General features: G+C 41.1%; 2 protein-coding genes across 4 annotated transcripts in view; one reads left to right on the top strand and one right to left on the bottom strand.

The window, feature by feature from the left end:
* The window catches only part of LOC136433253 (transcription initiation protein SPT3 homolog), a 101811-nt gene extending 90129 nt beyond the window's left edge, over nt 1-11682 (top strand). For 2 of the 3 annotated variants that reach the window (XM_066425310.1, XM_066425489.1), the window contains 8 exons: nt 7191-7359; nt 7702-7763; nt 8120-8195; nt 8439-8551; nt 8940-9147; nt 9831-10003; nt 10476-10586; nt 11156-11682. In XM_066425310.1, the coding sequence (XP_066281407.1) occupies nt 7191-7359; nt 7702-7763; nt 8120-8195; nt 8439-8551; nt 8940-9147; nt 9831-10003; nt 10476-10586; nt 11156-11197 (954 nt within the window). In that variant the 3' untranslated portion in view covers nt 11198-11682. The remainder of the gene's footprint in view (nt 1-7190; nt 7360-7701; nt 7764-8119; nt 8196-8438; nt 8552-8939; nt 9148-9830; nt 10004-10475; nt 10587-11155) is intronic. The other variant, XM_066425398.1, reaches the window with a different exon arrangement.
* LOC136435307 (dnaJ homolog subfamily B member 13-like) lies at nt 11292-16264 on the bottom strand. The gene is made up of 7 exons (XM_066428720.1): nt 16100-16264; nt 15542-15645; nt 15040-15201; nt 14288-14445; nt 13403-13630; nt 12829-12905; nt 11292-12197 (listed from the first exon to the last, which is right to left on the bottom strand). Exons 1-7 carry the CDS (start codon nt 16165-16167, stop codon nt 12044-12046), a joined length of 951 nt encoding a protein of 316 aa, XP_066284817.1. The 5' UTR covers nt 16168-16264; the 3' UTR covers nt 11292-12043.
* Nucleotides 16265-16728: the final 464 nt, after the last annotated feature.

The following is a 16728-nucleotide window of genomic DNA, read 5'->3' as shown; positions in this document are numbered from 1 at the left end:
TTAGCTCCTGTGCTCATCGGACGCGACATGCTCGATTGGCTAAACGTCTTGTACAAATTGGGTACAAATTGTGTGTGATGTGAGTCAATTACCGCACCTGTGCCCTTCAGAGGGAGGGAGAGACGTGCCGCGGAATAATCAAGGTCATCTGGTCCGGGCTAAGTGGATGACAAGGGAGACATGCGGACTTGTTATACCGCCCAAACAAGGTTACCCCTCGCAAACGGCCCGGCATTGTCAGCGGTGCCGTATCGTGCAAATTGGGCCCAAATTGTCGTTAACACACTTAGCTCATAGCCGTTAACGCGACTCATCAAATTACCCTGAGCACAGACCAGTTCACTCACCTTGTAGGCAGAGAAAAGTTGTCCGACCGGCGGAGAGAGCCTGGCTTGTCAGATCCCCTCAGCGTGATGTGCTCCCGCTAAGCGACCTGACAGGGATATTGTATCTCTTGTAGGCCGGGTGCTGAAGGAGCGGCTGTAAATGATGGGTCGAGGCTGCAAGTTTAATAATGATGACATGAGGGCGGCCATAACTCTCCCAGATAATGACTATTGGATGGTGCAAAATGGTCAAGTTGAGACCACAATTAGAACACAATTAGCACCAAGGGGCCCAGATTTATGGAAATGCACAACATAAAAATTTAAGACCGCTGCCCAGGGTTGGGTTGAAGTGTCGAAAGGAGGGCCGTAAAAGTGGCGTATCTCGAAGATTGGACAGATACAGGGCTTGACCAAAATGCTGAACAACCGTATGCAAGCGTATCAAATGTACCATCGAAAGACTCGGGTTTATAGCCGTTCTTTTGTTCAGCATGATGCGGAGTCGACTGATCGTAAAGAAAGGTAGTTTGGAACAGATAGTGCAAGCTTTCCCTGGCAGAGGAACTCAGCCACAGTCCATTTGCTGCAGAACTTTGGACGTTATTAAGAGGAAAGTTTTCCACAAATTGGTGTAGCGTATGCGAAACCTAACTGTACTTATGTAAGGAAAGGCTTGGGCTGTAAATCTCAGTCTGCGATATGTTAAACTTGTTTTTTAAGGCTCTGTTAGAAGACTGTTACATGCACTTTCACAAAATGTTGGTAAATTTGCAGCAGTTATATGAATGAGGACGTTTTAAAGCTGTCGAGGCCTGTAGTTAAGTATTAGCCAATAGCAATAAAGGTTGCAAGTCAAACTGATTTCCATCCATCTCCATCTATATACAGTAATATGCAGCTAATGTTTATGTGACTCTAACTTTATGGCCGTGTACGGTTTGCTGGCTCTCTTCAAAAGGAAAATATTATCGTGTTTGTTCGTAAATGAAAAGCAATTTTCTGGTACGTTTCACACTCAATAAACCCCAATCTCAGAGCCGGGAGGTTAAAGTTTTCTGTTTTACCAAATATTTACAACACTCGCGTGAAGCCAAATAGCCTTAACGGCATTTCCGTCGCTGGTGTGTTTGCATTATCCGATAGAATTTTGCCCGTAAAAACGTCAAAAGAAGGGATGGCTTGATAAATATTAATTGTGGGGTATCACATTATTGCTATGACGTACAATATCGGAGGGGATTTTGGAGAGCCAGATTTTGTCCTTTGGTAGGAGCTGTGGCCGGGGTAATAAAATCACAGCCCGTCGTCCCCCCACCTTAACTTGTTATTTTCAACCACTTTATGGCCAATACCGTTAAAGTGATAAACAGATTTAGAGTCATCAGACCTCATTTCGGGGAGAAATCACTACTCTTGTATGCCGTTAAGTAGATTATCTGTCACATAGACCACTCACCGGGCTCTTTACTTTTATTGTGGGTCTAAATGGTGCGACCATCATGGAAAGACACAGAAATAGAGTTGTTAGTTCATTTACGCTGGGCTGTAAAACGCTGCGCAAAGTTCCGCCCTGCAATTACCGCCCCGGGATTGTATCATTTCCCGCGCTCCCTTGTGGGGGTGATATCGCACCATGAAACATTACGGGGAGGGGATTTATCCCTCCGTCCAATCACCCTCCATCGTGGAACATTGCGTTTAATACTCCGGTGCAATGTTCGCGTCGTAACACGGAGCATATCTTTGTTCACGCCCGGTCTGTCATATTTACAGCCTGTATTAATGTTAAGAGCACTCTCACTTAATCCCTATCAGCGGCGCTTTATCGAGATAGAATGGAAGGTCAAATAGGTGGATACACGCGCGGTAATCTGTGCAACGGCCCCGTGTTGCTTAATCGTCCGGATAGGGCGAGCCTGTGTCGTTTGATAGCGAGACCTTAAGCCATGATATGGCATTGTGTGGAGTAATCACTCGCATCACACAACTGCATGGATAAACCATTAACCCGATACGCCCGGGGTTAGCGACACAAGTGGGAGCTGGGGCGGCCATCGCGTGCCCCCGGCGTGCGACCGTTAATCGTTGGGGATGCTCACAGGTCACATCGCCACGCATCAAAAGTGTACGCCAGGCTTGCCCCGGGTCAACTGGTAGTATAGGGGTTGGGGATAGAACCAGCAGGAGAGAAATCTGTTACAGGAGCTCTTCCATTCAAAGCTGAATGAGTAGAGTGGAAACGTAAAATGAGGGAAGCACAACTTCAAAATGTTGGGTCGTCCAGTGTCTGGTAGAATGAAAAAACAACAGTAACACTGTCCCACAGTAACATGTGTATGTAATTACAAGACAAAATCTGGGCATCCAGCTGCAAAAGAGGGCGTCTAATTTTCTTTGTCTAAAACAAGAGGCATTAGCAGCCAATTGATTAATGGAAGCAGAAAAGTTTAGCACTAGAAGAGGTGTAGTTGTCCTGGGGCTAGACATTTAGACCACACTTCCCCAAATCACGCAATTTTTCAGGTGGGCAAAAATGAGGGGAATATGTGAGTTGTTGCCGTCATTATTGTATAATTATGCATTTAGGGTAATGTACCGTCTTTTGTTTGATGGTATCAGTAGGCTGAACACTGACAGTGTTGAAATGGATGTTTCCCTCTTCTCTTCAACACATCAAAGGTGGGGAGAAGTATTGATCATTAAAATCTGCCACTTAGATATTTTGAACCTTTTTTGTTTGAGAGGATGAAGAGGAGTTGTGACCTCCAAAGGTTGGATGTCCAGTTCTGACTGATGAAACAGCCCTAACCTTTTGAGACAGGTTCTTACACATACTTTATCCCCAATTTTTTCCACCTTTGACAAATAGACAGAGAGTTAAGCCAACAGAAATTATACTGTTATGTAAGTTTTGTGTGAATTAGAATAAAGATATGGAAGAAGATCTTGAGGGTAGAAATGAAAAATAAAATATGCTCTGGAGACAAGGGATAGGTTTGGCAAATTGCTGGTTGTTTTGGGCAGTAACCATGTTTCATTGCAGTGCAGCATTATAAAACCACCTATAAGTGCAGGTGCTAAAGCCATGTTACAGGTAGTTCTTCAAATGACTTGATACCAGACATTCACATTGTACGCATGATGGCATTGTTACCCCTAAAAGTACCCTTTATTTTTTTATCTATCAGCAATTTACAGTTTGGGACTCTCAAAAATTGAAAATCCCAGAATTTGCTGCCCAACCTGATGTCAGCAGCAAGGGATATGAAACCAATTGTTATGTATAATTTTCCCATTAAGCATCGTTATTGTCACCTGACATGCGGGCATCTTTATATCACGGTGTGACCACTGGCTCTTCCCCAATTATGGCGTTTAATTCCTCCCCCTACGATCTCATCCTCAGAAGTAGGGATGGACATTTTTGCATGTTTCCAGGCTAAAGCCGGTAAGCCCTGCCAACATTTTACATGCCGCCTCCCCATTAGTCACTACATAATACTGTACGCGCCCGTAACGGCCCGGCCGAAATCCCACTACAAATTGCACGAAATTGGCGGGTTCCTATCGCAGCCATTGCGGCATCCACTTCAAAGTGGCAAGCACCCTCCGGGGGCGTGGCGGTAAATGATTGGACTGGACACGCGCGATCACCCGGGGCACATTAGCGCCGCCGCCTGCCGTTATGGGGCCATTTTCGGCCACATAGGGGACTCCTGCCGCTGTAAAACCCTAACACCGCCCGCTCTTCACTGTGCCACATTTAATTTGCTGGAATGACAGGGTCAATTTTCAGGCTATAATGGAGGAGTCGTTGGGCTCTCCGCTGCTCATCCATCCCCCATCGCCCCTGCTGCTGACCCCGTGACGAGGGGGCTTGTAAGGTCCTGCCCCGTCAAATTGCTCGTCCCTTAACAGTTTAGCAGAGAATGGTGACTTAACACGGCCTTGTCATGTTTCATAATGCTACATATCGCGTGGGCAGAGTGCCACTGTAAAGTGCTGCCTGTGGGAGATTCTGCTTTTATATTTGGAGACAAATTGCCACACCTTGCCCAGAAGGGTTGCTGGTTATTCATAGATAGAGGGGTGATGTTGTTTACTATAGAAACAAACCTACAATTTCAAGGAAAACAGTTTTTTTCATATGTTGTTAACACTTTTAACACCTTTCATGAAAAAAGCAGAAAACGTTTCTCCCACAACATGTTGTTCAAACAGTATTTCATATTATTCAGAATTTGTTCCATGATTATGAGATTTAATAATCACTCTGTAAGTTGATATTCTCATAGCTCATGCAGTACATTCACATGTTTATACTATAGCCCCAAATCACTGAAAATGTTTGAGTCAGAATTTGTTTTATGCAATGGGTTTTTGCATTGATCTATATTGGATAGCAAGTCTGTTTCCTGTCAAAATATGTGTATTTCTATACATTGATGCTTGTTTGGCCTCAAAATATACAATTTTTCCAAAATCACTCTTGGAGACAAAGAGGAAATAGGTGCTGTCCTTAGTGCTGAAGTCAGTGTTAATCTAATGTTACATCGGATAGCAACTGTCCATTGTATCAGAACGGGGATTTTTTTCTCCTGAACTTTAGAATTACATTTGTAGAAGTGTTTCTCATTAGATTCAAAGGTTAATCAGGCCTTTTTTTTTCAAATCTGATTAAAAAAGCACAACACTTCTTGGACTGTCAGAGATTGTAATGTTAAGTGGTCTTGTAGCAAGTCATTCAAATGCCATCATCATTCCAAACCATAGGATGGTCTGCTTTTCAGTTATTCCAGGTACTGCATGAGAGTTGTTGACATTCATGGAAGGAAATAGATGTTTTTATTAACCTCAGTGCACATGTGGTTTATCTGTTCTCATTTTCCAACTTTCCACTGGCCCTAAATTTACACATATTTCTATGAATATTTCGGTAAAAAAAAAAAAATTTTAAAACATGTAGTAATGTCTTTACTACATACATGACCAAGGAGTAAGGGACTCTTCTAGCTTGCTTAGTCTACAATTTGTGTGATGTCATAAAATGGCACTCATGGAAAAATTTCACTGGCCTGATCGGGAAAGTACAGAAGGACATGCGCTTGCCCAATTAGCATTTTGGCTTGCCCAGGGCAAATGGGCAAATAGACTTGTCCAACACTGCTCTTGCTTAAAACCAGGTGACTGTTTATTTTTCTGTCTCCTCTAGAATTAGGCCAGACTGCTCTAACTATTGACCCTCTGTGACCCCAAATGTTTCCTATCCCCTAACATCTGTTTACAGGTCATAGGGTCAGGCATAATGGATGATTAAGCAGTGGTGGGTCTATAATAAGTACTTTTAGACCTTGTTATCTGGTGGCCTCCTACATGTGCTCATGTTTCAAACTGTCCCAAAACTGGTGCATTAGGAACACATACATTAGTGTATGTTTATTACCTCTGACAAAGAGGTTATGTTTTTTTATTGGTTGATTTTTGGTTGGATGGTTGATTTGTTAACTAAAAGGCTAATGTACAGGTCTATGTTAGTAGTTTATAGGTAGAGCTTTCACAAATGACTAAATGTTTGGAAAGATTTGAATCTGTTCCCTTGACATTTTGGGGTAATCAAGCAGATCTCTTTCCAAACTGCCATTTTTGTAGAACAATTTGCCCAGTTAAGTACAAAGTATGACGCAATGTTTTGACAGTTAACATTAAATAGACATATTATGTAACTTACTTTTTCGTGCTCATACACAACAATGGCACAGGCTAAAAACTGAAATAGTAACAGCTCTCCTCTCACCCTTTGACCCCCGTATGTTAAATGAGCAGAACATTACAAATATACAAGTTTACTGTGTTACACATAAATGTTTGTTGTTTCAAAATTGCTAAATCTAATAATCCTTTAAAGGTGACATAAAAAGTTATAGTGACTTGACCACCTCTGAAACGGATACATTATGAACCCCACAGTTGACCTCTGCCAAGGTCGTAACCTTCCCTGTTAACCTTTGACCTGACCCTGTTAGCACGTATTAGGCAGAGGTTTGCACTCTCCAAGTGCTTTTCGTAATTCTTGGTGATAAAACAAGTTTGAAAAGTTTGAGGATCAGAACTATGTGATACTATCCGAAAAAGGTGTTATCCAATATCTTTATGTTTTTCTGGCTTATCAACATAAAGCACACCTTTGGACGGGAAATAATAAAAAGAGATAAAAACAGCGACATAGTTTATGTGTGGGGCCACCCGAGACCTGTACACTGTAATCTCCCCCACTGTTAGGGCTATGGCTTTTCACATAAACCGGTATCAGCACCAGGGCAATAGAGGGGGATGGTCCTGGGGGGCAGGGAGAATGACTGGTTATATAAGCTTTAATGTCTGGTTTTATTGTCATCCTCTTATACAGTGTCATGGAACTGGGGAAAATTGTACTGTTTAGATGTCGTAGAAAACATAAAATTAAAAGCTTTTTTGTGTCAGTTTTTAACAAATTCAAATAATCATATGACTTCTGTTACCATACCTCTACATGTATGTTGCAAATACTCTTGTATGAGAACTTTTTGAAGTTACTATTTAAAGAATGTTGAAAAGATTTTATGCATAATCTTGTGCTTTTTTTTATGAAACTGTTACAGTTTTTACTGCTATAATAGGCTATCTGTAATATCCCAGCCAATTTGAAGACTCACATGCATGTATTTGGGGCCTGTGGGTCACTGGACAACCATCAAAACCAAAACTTTGCATTACACTGTTTGTATTTTACATAAAGTGAAATTCTTTGTACCTTCAAATATGTATGTACTACACAGATTCGTAGTCCTTTATGTCTTAAAAGTTTGTGTCCTCTCCTTGCAGAAGAAGCTAAGACGTCTCCTGAGATATCTTGACTTTAAGGACCTAAAACAGAAGGTAGTGAAGGGATCAGGTCTGGAGGAAGGAGAGGCTGAGGCTGAGGACGTTAAACAACCGGTAGCCAAGAGGAGGAAACTTTGCTATGATTTCCTATCAGCTATTGATCAAACAGGTACATAGAAATCTGTACTGCGTTGTTTTTATGATATTTCGGCCACATCAATTTAATCTGTTCTTGGACATTTATAAGTTAAATTTTAGCTGTCATGAAAACAAAGGGCTGGGAAGAAAACTTGCTTCTGACTCTGTTCATTCCCTGAAACTGTACAGACTTTCCCCTCAGAGTCTGTTTTCATGTTGATATTCCTATCTAGCATAATTTTTTAAATCTCAGAACCAAGACATTAGATTGGTGTGGCCCTTAGATGTAAAAGTGTAGTTGTCATGTTTTGATCGTGGGATACTTCAAATTGAAAAGGGATAAAGATTGCACCCCATTCCCTGTACCATCCAGGTGAGCTGTTGTCCCTGTTTGAAGATGATGAGATCGATGAAGTCAAGCAGGAGAGAGCTGAGGTGGGTACCGTCATACACTTTTTAGGGTGTATGTAAATGTGTATGTTTGAATTAAGATCTATTCCCCTTACTTCTGGATCTTATACAGTAAATGCATTTAAGTTCAGGGTGATTTAATTTGCAGTACAGATAAAATGGAGTATTTGCAGAAGTTTTAAGTTTGCAGTTGAAACAGTGGAGTTGGCGGACGAAGATAAAACAAGCATTTTTGCAGTGGTTTTCAGTTTGCGGTGAAGAGGTCAGTGCAAAAACTGTGAACATGAAACCACCACAAACTTGACTACATTTGCAGTAACCTTTGAAATGATAAAAATTGTGCTGAATATAAACAAACTTCACTTGTCATTGTCTCCCAGCGAGCTGATATGCAGACGCGCAGTATGGACCAGACACAGTACATGGAGTATGTGGAGGCAAGGCAAACCAACTTCCGTAAGTTTTTTACAGGCTGGGTTTGCCTGGCATCAATTTTTCCCACAAAACTGCCATGTCTTACTCCTGCAGAGATAGGCATTGTCTCACCTAGTAGACTCTCAGCATGATAAGTATTGCCAAAAGGCTGTCTAACAAATACCACACAGTACACAAGTTCTTTTTCTATTTGGTCATGTCAGCATGTTGGAAGTTTAGTGGTTTCAATTTTTTTTTTCTTTTCTTAATACTGTATTTTCACAGACAAGAAAGCGAGTAAGTTCCGAGACTGGATGGACCTGGGAACCCTGGAGGTGAAACCCAACCCCCTGGCCATGGAGATACTCAGTTACCTGGCTTATGAGACTGTAGGAACTGTAAGCTGCGCAAGTTTCTATATCTTTTAGTACTTATTTTCGGTTACATTTCTACCCGCATTTATTTTCTGAACAAAATTAATGAACATTTTTTAACTGGATCTTTTTTATTCCTTATCATTCACTCTCCAGCTGCTGTCACAGTTTCATATACTGTAATTCTTGATTTGTCAATCGTAACTTAATTTTAGTTATTTTAACGGTCACTAGTTGAACCGCTAAAATTTCATCATCGCAAATATTTGATTACTAACATTTGAGACAGTGGTGTTTGTTCCCACCGTTGTATCAAATGCCATGAACTACTCCCTTTCCCCCCAACCGCTAAGATTACCAACTGCAATATCAAACGGATTTACAGTTATCATCTGTGTTGTTCTTACTGCAGATTGTAGACTGTGCCCTGCTCATCAAGAAGGACACAGAGAGAACAGTGAGCAACCCCCTCCAGCCCTGCGTTCCCCACCTCTGCTCCAGCCCTGACACCATCTCCGTGGCACCCCCTCCACCCCTGCAGATCAAGTCCCCCTCCTCCCGCCCCAGCAGTCCCAACCAGACCCCCCCTTCCACACCGACCACACCCACAGGTCAGTCAGGTACTACAACCCATTCAAATTTATTTTGGTAGATGTAGGCCACCCTGTCTCTTACTTTGTCATGATACTGTAAATGCAGAAATGTTTGCAGGGATTTATTTTCACGGTAGGGAGAAAATGGAGTGTTTGTGGGGGTTTTGCTACAGTCAGTAGTGGTTTTAAGTTCGCAGTAAAGAGTTCACCGAGAAAACCATGAACATAAAACCACCACAAGCATTTCTGCATTTACAGTATTAGATGCTTCTTACTGCATTGCCAACTAGTAATCATGAAACTTCAGTGATCTGTTTTCTGTTTAATCATTGAGTAGGTATAAAGTCGACATTAACTTTACCATTAATTGCTGGTAATGATTCAACACTATATCTATATCATATAGATATCAAATGGTAATTTTGCGTGCAAAATACAGTTACAATGGATATCTACATTTTCTAGATATCCATTGTAACTTTCAAGCATTGCAAGTTTTTCACATATTGAATTTCATTATTCATCATGGACATGTACATTGTATTAGATACTGTATGTTATAAGGAACACTTTATTTGATTTGTATTGCAAATACACTATAAATCATCTTCAGACAATTTTTTCTCTTTTTGTTTAATACATGATAGCTGAATCGACATGCTATGATTAAAAAAGGATCTGATGACTCCTTTTTTCCTTTTCTGTCCCAGGTAATGTGACGCCCCTGATGTTTGGTAGCCAGTTCACCGCCCCTCCCTCCTCAGCCACCCAGAACAGTAACTCCACCGGCCTGCCAGGCATGCCCACCACCCCGCAGACCCCCATCTTCAACTTCAGCTCCAACAGTGGGGGCAGTGGCAAGTCCAAGAAGAAGAAGAAAAAGGTTCCTTATTCATACATTTATTTGAACAGCTCCTCAAATCATGATATGGCCTAGTAACTAGAGTGCTCCCTGTGCATGCAATAGGATTCCCAGACCGAGTCTTTGAAAATGGTACATTATACTGCTTCTCTGCTTGGTGCTCTTGTCGAAAATAGTATGGTAGTTGAACACACAGTACTATCCCCTGCTAGTAGTACTATCTGTACATGCATAGCTGTGAGTCTAATTTTCCAGCCAGTTCTAAATAAGATAATCAAAAAACCTACATGTAGGAGTTGTGTTTCTCTCTTTAGTTCTTGCTACAAGATTTGTCATCTCTGCATCTTTAAGATTTTTGTAGTTGGACACCAATCTTGTTTCTTTTTTGTTGTATCGAATCAGCTTTGGAGTCTTCTGAGGCTGTCAGCAATAAAATCAATATATTTGGCCTAAATAACAACAGCAGTGTTAAATTTGTTTATGTTTCTTACAGAGCGGTTCATCTGCACCAGAGCCTGCCTCCGCTGATGCTATCCAGCCTTCCCACATACGTGAGGTCATGAGAAGATATGGAGCCAACATCGGACCCATGGCACCGTTTGCTGTGAGTTGCTACATTTTTGTTGTATTGTACAAGCTTGTATCACCCCAAAGTGCTCTACCTCTCTCCTGCCAGCATCAACAGTAGTTATGTTTTTAAAAAACTTTGCCACAAACATTGCAGTTACACTGCAGTATCTGCTCTCCCAATGATGTGACACTCTTGTACTTTCAGTGTGTTTTTTTTTTGTTCCACCTGCTCCTGCACTGTTCAGACCTGCTGCTAGGTGGCATTACTGCACTATCCAAGGACCATTCTTTAAAACTTGAAATATGACATGTCGACATAAAGTGCCATTCCTGTAGTAGTATAAGGCAGAGAATTCTGGCAGTGTGTTCATGTCTGTTACACTGCAGTCAGCTCATCTGTGTACAAAGATATCTTGATTTTAGATTTTTTAGTTGCCTGTAGGCCCCTAGATATGATTTTAGTGGTTGGACTTAAAATTATTCTGTGCTTTGAAGCACTACTGCATGTAGTTTGTTTATATATGATTAACACTGTCACGCTTATTCTTTTCCATGCTTCATATCGTCTTCAAGTGTTCTTACTTAAATTTTTCCCCATCTCAGGCATACAACAAGGTTCCAACACCACGGTTCCTGGCCTGTTGAGATGCCTGATCAAGTGACACCCATTCCTGCAGTTTGTTAAGTTGCTGCAAGAGGGCATCACTGCATGGACTACAACTGGCGGTCTTGACAACTGTATAAGATATATACTTTTATGTCCTTTGTTGCAAAGCTGTGTTTATCTAAAGAAATACTTCTAAAGAAAAAGTCTGTAGTTTACAGCAACAAATGGTAGCTTTATTTTTACAATTTTTTACAAAGGTAGAATAGTAGTGGCTAAGTGAACATGTAGTTTATAGTATCACGTGTAGTGTGATGTCAACAATGCACTGAAAGTTAGCAGAAAATCTTAAAAAGTTAAGGCTGTGTTCAAAGATATGTTTTAAGCTATTTATGTGTGAACAATGACTAGTCTGTACAAAAATCTTGAAATAAACTACAACCTACCTACAGACTAGTATTTTAAACTGTATCTTCTCTCAGTGTTATGTAACAAAATCAATACATTATAACCATGTACAAATCAAGTCTGTGTCATTTCTTCATTACCGGTACTACCATCTCGCATGTACTACAATATATACATACAGAAAACTTCCATTGCAAGAACATACTTGAAATGTACTCCAAAAGACAGTTACATACACCCTTTTCAATGTCATGAATGTATCAAGCACATTTACAAATAGAATTCAATGCACGCTTGAATGAATGATATCCATGAAAATCAATTTGTATGGCCTAAAGTGGCATTGGGTACAATTGAGAAAAGGAAAACCCTATTTGGGGGAAGGAGGAATAGAAAAATCCCTGACTACCCAACATGAGAATACCCTCCTGTATTACTACATGTATTTAAGCGTATGTCCATTTGTACATGTGTCCCTGTTAGTGTAGTAAGGCTTGTCTGATGAGTTGTTTCTTCTCTGGTGTCAGCTGTGTGGGGAACTCGATGTCAAACTCTATAATCAGGTCTCCCTTCTTGGTGGGAGTCTTGGCTATCGGCATGCCTTCTCCTGGCACAATCTTGGTGTATTTGGGGCTGTGGGAAGAAGGAGAATGTGTGTAAGGCCTGGTTGATATTACATTATGACAAAGGTATGATATTTTAATTCAATCAATACAACTGGATTACAATATGAAAATACCAGACGTTTCAGATGTCCATCTGATTCTGACAACTTTCATCAGTGTTGGAAAAGATGATGCAAGATGTCGGATGGACATCTGAAACATCTGGTACTCTCATTGTGATCCAGTTGTATAGATTGAATTGAAATATTATTCTTCAATTCCTGGATGACTACTTTTTATAAATGTATTAACACAATGGTGCAGTCACATTCACTGAAAGTTGTCATACTATTTTGATGTGGTAGGATTTTGAAGCAGGCGAACAAGAATCTAAGACACTATCTTCAGTAAGAAGACAGCTGAACCTGTATGACACATACAGTACATGACTATCTCATAAATGCCTTAAGTTAGTTTATGATCATACAATGATTATATGACGACCCCCAACTGTAATATTCCTCGACGTCAGTCATACTGGAATGCATTGTTTTCGTTTAACTTGCATTCCTCAAGGGAAGATTATCATGCAACCCATAACATACTATGAAATTAAACCATTATTTTCTGAATTGATAAGACAAAGATTGTATACTTACTGTACAATGTCATTGATGGGGATGTCCAGGATTCTGTCATCCAGGGTGTGAACAACTACATTACAGCCAGTCAGGGCCTGCAGGAGAAAATGTCAAATGTTGAATGTTAATATCCACTTTAATGTCCTCTAAAAAACATGCAGACACTGCACCAAACCTCCAAAAACGTAGCACACTGTCTTGTGGTCTTGTCCACCGTCTTGACAAGGTGGTTGACATGGTTTAAAGGATTTGCAGTCTGTAGTTGGAAAGGCAGTTGCTAGGGGGATTGACCTATACTAGTATCTCACAATGGTTACTACTGTTCCAGTCTAACCAATTTGCAGTTGGATTCTTACCTGTTATTTGGACTGTTCTACTGTAAATCTATTTGATATTGCAACTGGTAATTTTAGCCATTGGGGGGGAAGACAGTAGTTCACAGCATTTAATTCTAATGGTGGAAGAAACATCACTGTCTCAAATGTTAGTTATCAAACATTTGCGATGATGAAATTTTTGTAATTGACCATTTACTAGTAAGTAGCTAAAAACAAGTTACCGTGACCGTTAACAAATAGTTACAGTATCTCACCTTGCCCAGAGGAATCTTGGCAGTGAAGATGAGGTCGTTGCCCTCCCTCCTGAACCTGGGGTGTGCCTTGTCCTTCACGATGAACACGATGTCTGCGGGGATGTTGTTCGGCCCCTGGTCACCCTCCTCGGGGAATGTGATGCGCGTGCTCGTCTTCCAGCCTGGCCGCACCGTGATCGTCAGGATCTTGTCGCGGATACTGGAGGTGTGGCCATCCTCGTTCATGACCTAGGGACAGGTCAAAGGTGAAAGGTTACAAAAGCCATCTTTATTTTCTCACCCAATTGTGAGGGTCTGCATGCTCTTTTCCGTAAGGCGTAGGCAGCCTATTTTAATTTCCCGTAATTCAAAGGGAAAACTGTCTTACGTAATTCGTAGCAAGGTGACCAAATTTTGCGTAATTGCCTTCCTTGATTTTAGCGTAATACATAGGGGGTTCTTCTGAATTTAACGTTGTCAGGAACCCCCATACAGACCCTCAATTGTTGAAAGAAAGGTGAGCACATTGTGATGTGTGGATTGTACATTTGTAATCTGCCATTTGTTCATCCCAAGGGAGTATTTTCTTCAGTAAGACTCTTAATGATTTATAAACTTTTCCCTGCATGATGCTCCCAAGTTCTTTATTTGAAAGGTACTGCACTCTCTTATAATGGCTAGACTTGATTTCCTAGATGCAGACTCCCAAAACTTGGTCACATCTATCCAAAGCCTGTCAACAAAGTAATAGGAATCCATCTTTAACTTTTTTAACATTCCTGTTTACAAATGAACCAACGTTGATGAAGCAAAACATGCTTACCAAGTCATCATGTTGGCCGAGTCAACTGTTGTTAAAACAATGCTACAGATTGTCTGAAGACATTTCTGAGTCCTGACACTTACTCTTCTGGAAATCTTCATCTTCTTGGTGCAGCCGTGGAAGATCTCCTCCAGGGTCAGGGCGAGGTCACGCTCGATGGGCGGGTCCTTCTTCTTCCTGCCGCGCCCGTGGACGCCTCCGAACCCCATGGTCAGGTCTCCGTCAGGGCCGTCAAAGAAATCTGAAAATACAAAAAAAAAGTTTAGTTTAAAAAGGACAGAATGGAGAGAAAAACTAAATACTGTACAAATCAAGTCTATGTCATTTCTTCATTACCGGTACTACCATCGTACATGAAAAACTAAACAACGGGTATTACTTCAGTAGTGAATAGTGATTTGGTGTACTGTAGATCTTTTAATGTTTGCTGTGATTTTATTTTATTTTTGTGGTGACTTCTCCAGCATTAAATCATGACACTGGGAATATGCATTTCCGTTAAAATAATACTGTGCTGCAGAATCATTTCAATCGCAAACTTAAAACGCCATGAAAATCTCATTTCCCGCTCTATTCAAAATTAAGTCCCTGTGAAAAATAATGAATATACAGATTTACTTAACACACCAGTCCTCTATGTCATGTAGCATTGGGATGCATTGTGAGTTGGGGACTGACCGTCGCATATTAGACTGTACCCCTAACTGTAACCGATAGCTTACAATGTCCTTTCTAAAAGTCTACAGCCCCGACCTGTAGTATGCAACATCGGGTTTGAACCCCTGACCCTGTAGGATCACTAAAGTAAGACATAACACCTTGAATCATGTCTAACCTGCAAAAGGATTTTCTCCTCCAAAGAAGTCCTTGAAGACCTTGGCTGCGTTCCCATGGAAGGTGTATCCCGTGGTCCAAGCCCCACCCACCCCGCTTCCCTCGGGAACGCCATTCTTCAAACCTTCCTCGCCAAACTGGTCATAGGTCGCTCGTTTTCTCGCTGTAGAAAAAGGCACAAGATTTATAGATTCAGTTGCTGAATTTGAGAAATCACATCTGCTTAACCCTACTAGTATCAAGGTTAGTAACTAATAGTCAAAGTGTTACTGTCAGGGTTAAATCCATGTATATATATATTGTATAGAGATGTAATGTTCTAGAACAGGCATGTATCAGGCATGTATCAGTTTTTTTGGCAAGCTGCTATCATTTCATACATCAAATACATGTTGAATTCTCTTGTAAATTGCTTAACTAGCATATGTTACAGTACATTGGCTAGTCTCAAGGATCACTTGTCAAATGAGTGGGGTTTTTTTTTAACAACATGTAACACTTACGATCACTGAGAACATCATACGCCTCGGCCACTTTTGTGAACATCTCCTCCGCGCCATAGTCTCGGTTCTTCTCCGGGTGGTACTTCAGGGCCAGGATTCGGTATCTGTGGTGAAAAAATAAAGCTGAACTCGCATTTTGTTGCAGAGTCTGCAAACCTATTTTTCTGGCCCCACGATAGGGACAACAGCATTGGAATACGTTTTTGTGATATTTATTACTAGTACTTAAGATAAAGGACAGACAAATGCTTGATCTTAGTACCGCGATGTAACATGTTACAACTTCAAAGAACACACTGGTTCAATATTGTGGAAGGGGGAGGGGGGCAAGCATTGTCTCCTTCGCCTTACAAATCCACAGCACCACAAAACCAACTTTTGTTCTCGGATGAAGCTGATCAATGCAAGGAAACTGTAGTAATGTCGTCGTCTGGTGATCAAAATTTAAGGGGTTGAAATGCTACAACCCGTAAAATGACAACAAATCTTGTGTAATGATCGCCAAAAACAAAATCTTTTCATTTGCCTTCGATTGGGAGAAATAAGACTCAAACTTACGCCTTCTTAATGTCTCCATCCGTCGCACTGCGCGTTAAACCTAGAACTCCGTAGTAATCTTGCCCCATGTTGATGATTTTCGACTAGAATTCACAGAAAACCTTGGCACAACAACCCACCACAGTCAGCCGATCGCCTTTATTTGGGTCTATTTACAAAATCCAAGATGGCGGCGCGCGGTTGCTATGTACGTTGCTATGGTGAGGACTGCTCCTTTGTAACATGGCGTTTGATTGGCTGCATTACAAAGCTGTGACCAATCAGCATCAAGAACACAATGAAACGTTCTTCCAGTATTTCACCTTTGACCGGCGATGAGAAAAATTGGCGCGAAACACCCCTGTTCAGAATGTGGAAGGTGAAAATATATTTGGGTATATTTATCTCCATGAATGGAGATATTGTTTTGGGTGTGTCTGTGTGTCTGTTTGTTTGTTTGTCTGTTTGTCTGTTTGTCTGTTTGTTTGTCTGTTTGTGTTTCCGGACTACTGTAGTCAGCATAACTCAAGAACCTCTTGATGGATTACGATGATATTTGGTATGTGGGCAGGTGTTGTGAAGCCGAAATTCAAGGTCGATTTTTGGCCCCCTGGTATGTGACCTTGGTACTGCAGCAGAAATTCCATTTT

Source organism: Branchiostoma lanceolatum, chromosome 1, assembly GCF_035083965.1.
Source record: "Branchiostoma lanceolatum isolate klBraLanc5 chromosome 1, klBraLanc5.hap2, whole genome shotgun sequence".
Classification (NCBI taxonomy): Eukaryota; Metazoa; Chordata; class Leptocardii; order Amphioxiformes; family Branchiostomatidae; genus Branchiostoma; species Branchiostoma lanceolatum.
The sequence above is the reverse complement of the archived record's forward strand: the minus strand, read 5'-3'. Positions and strand labels throughout refer to the sequence as shown.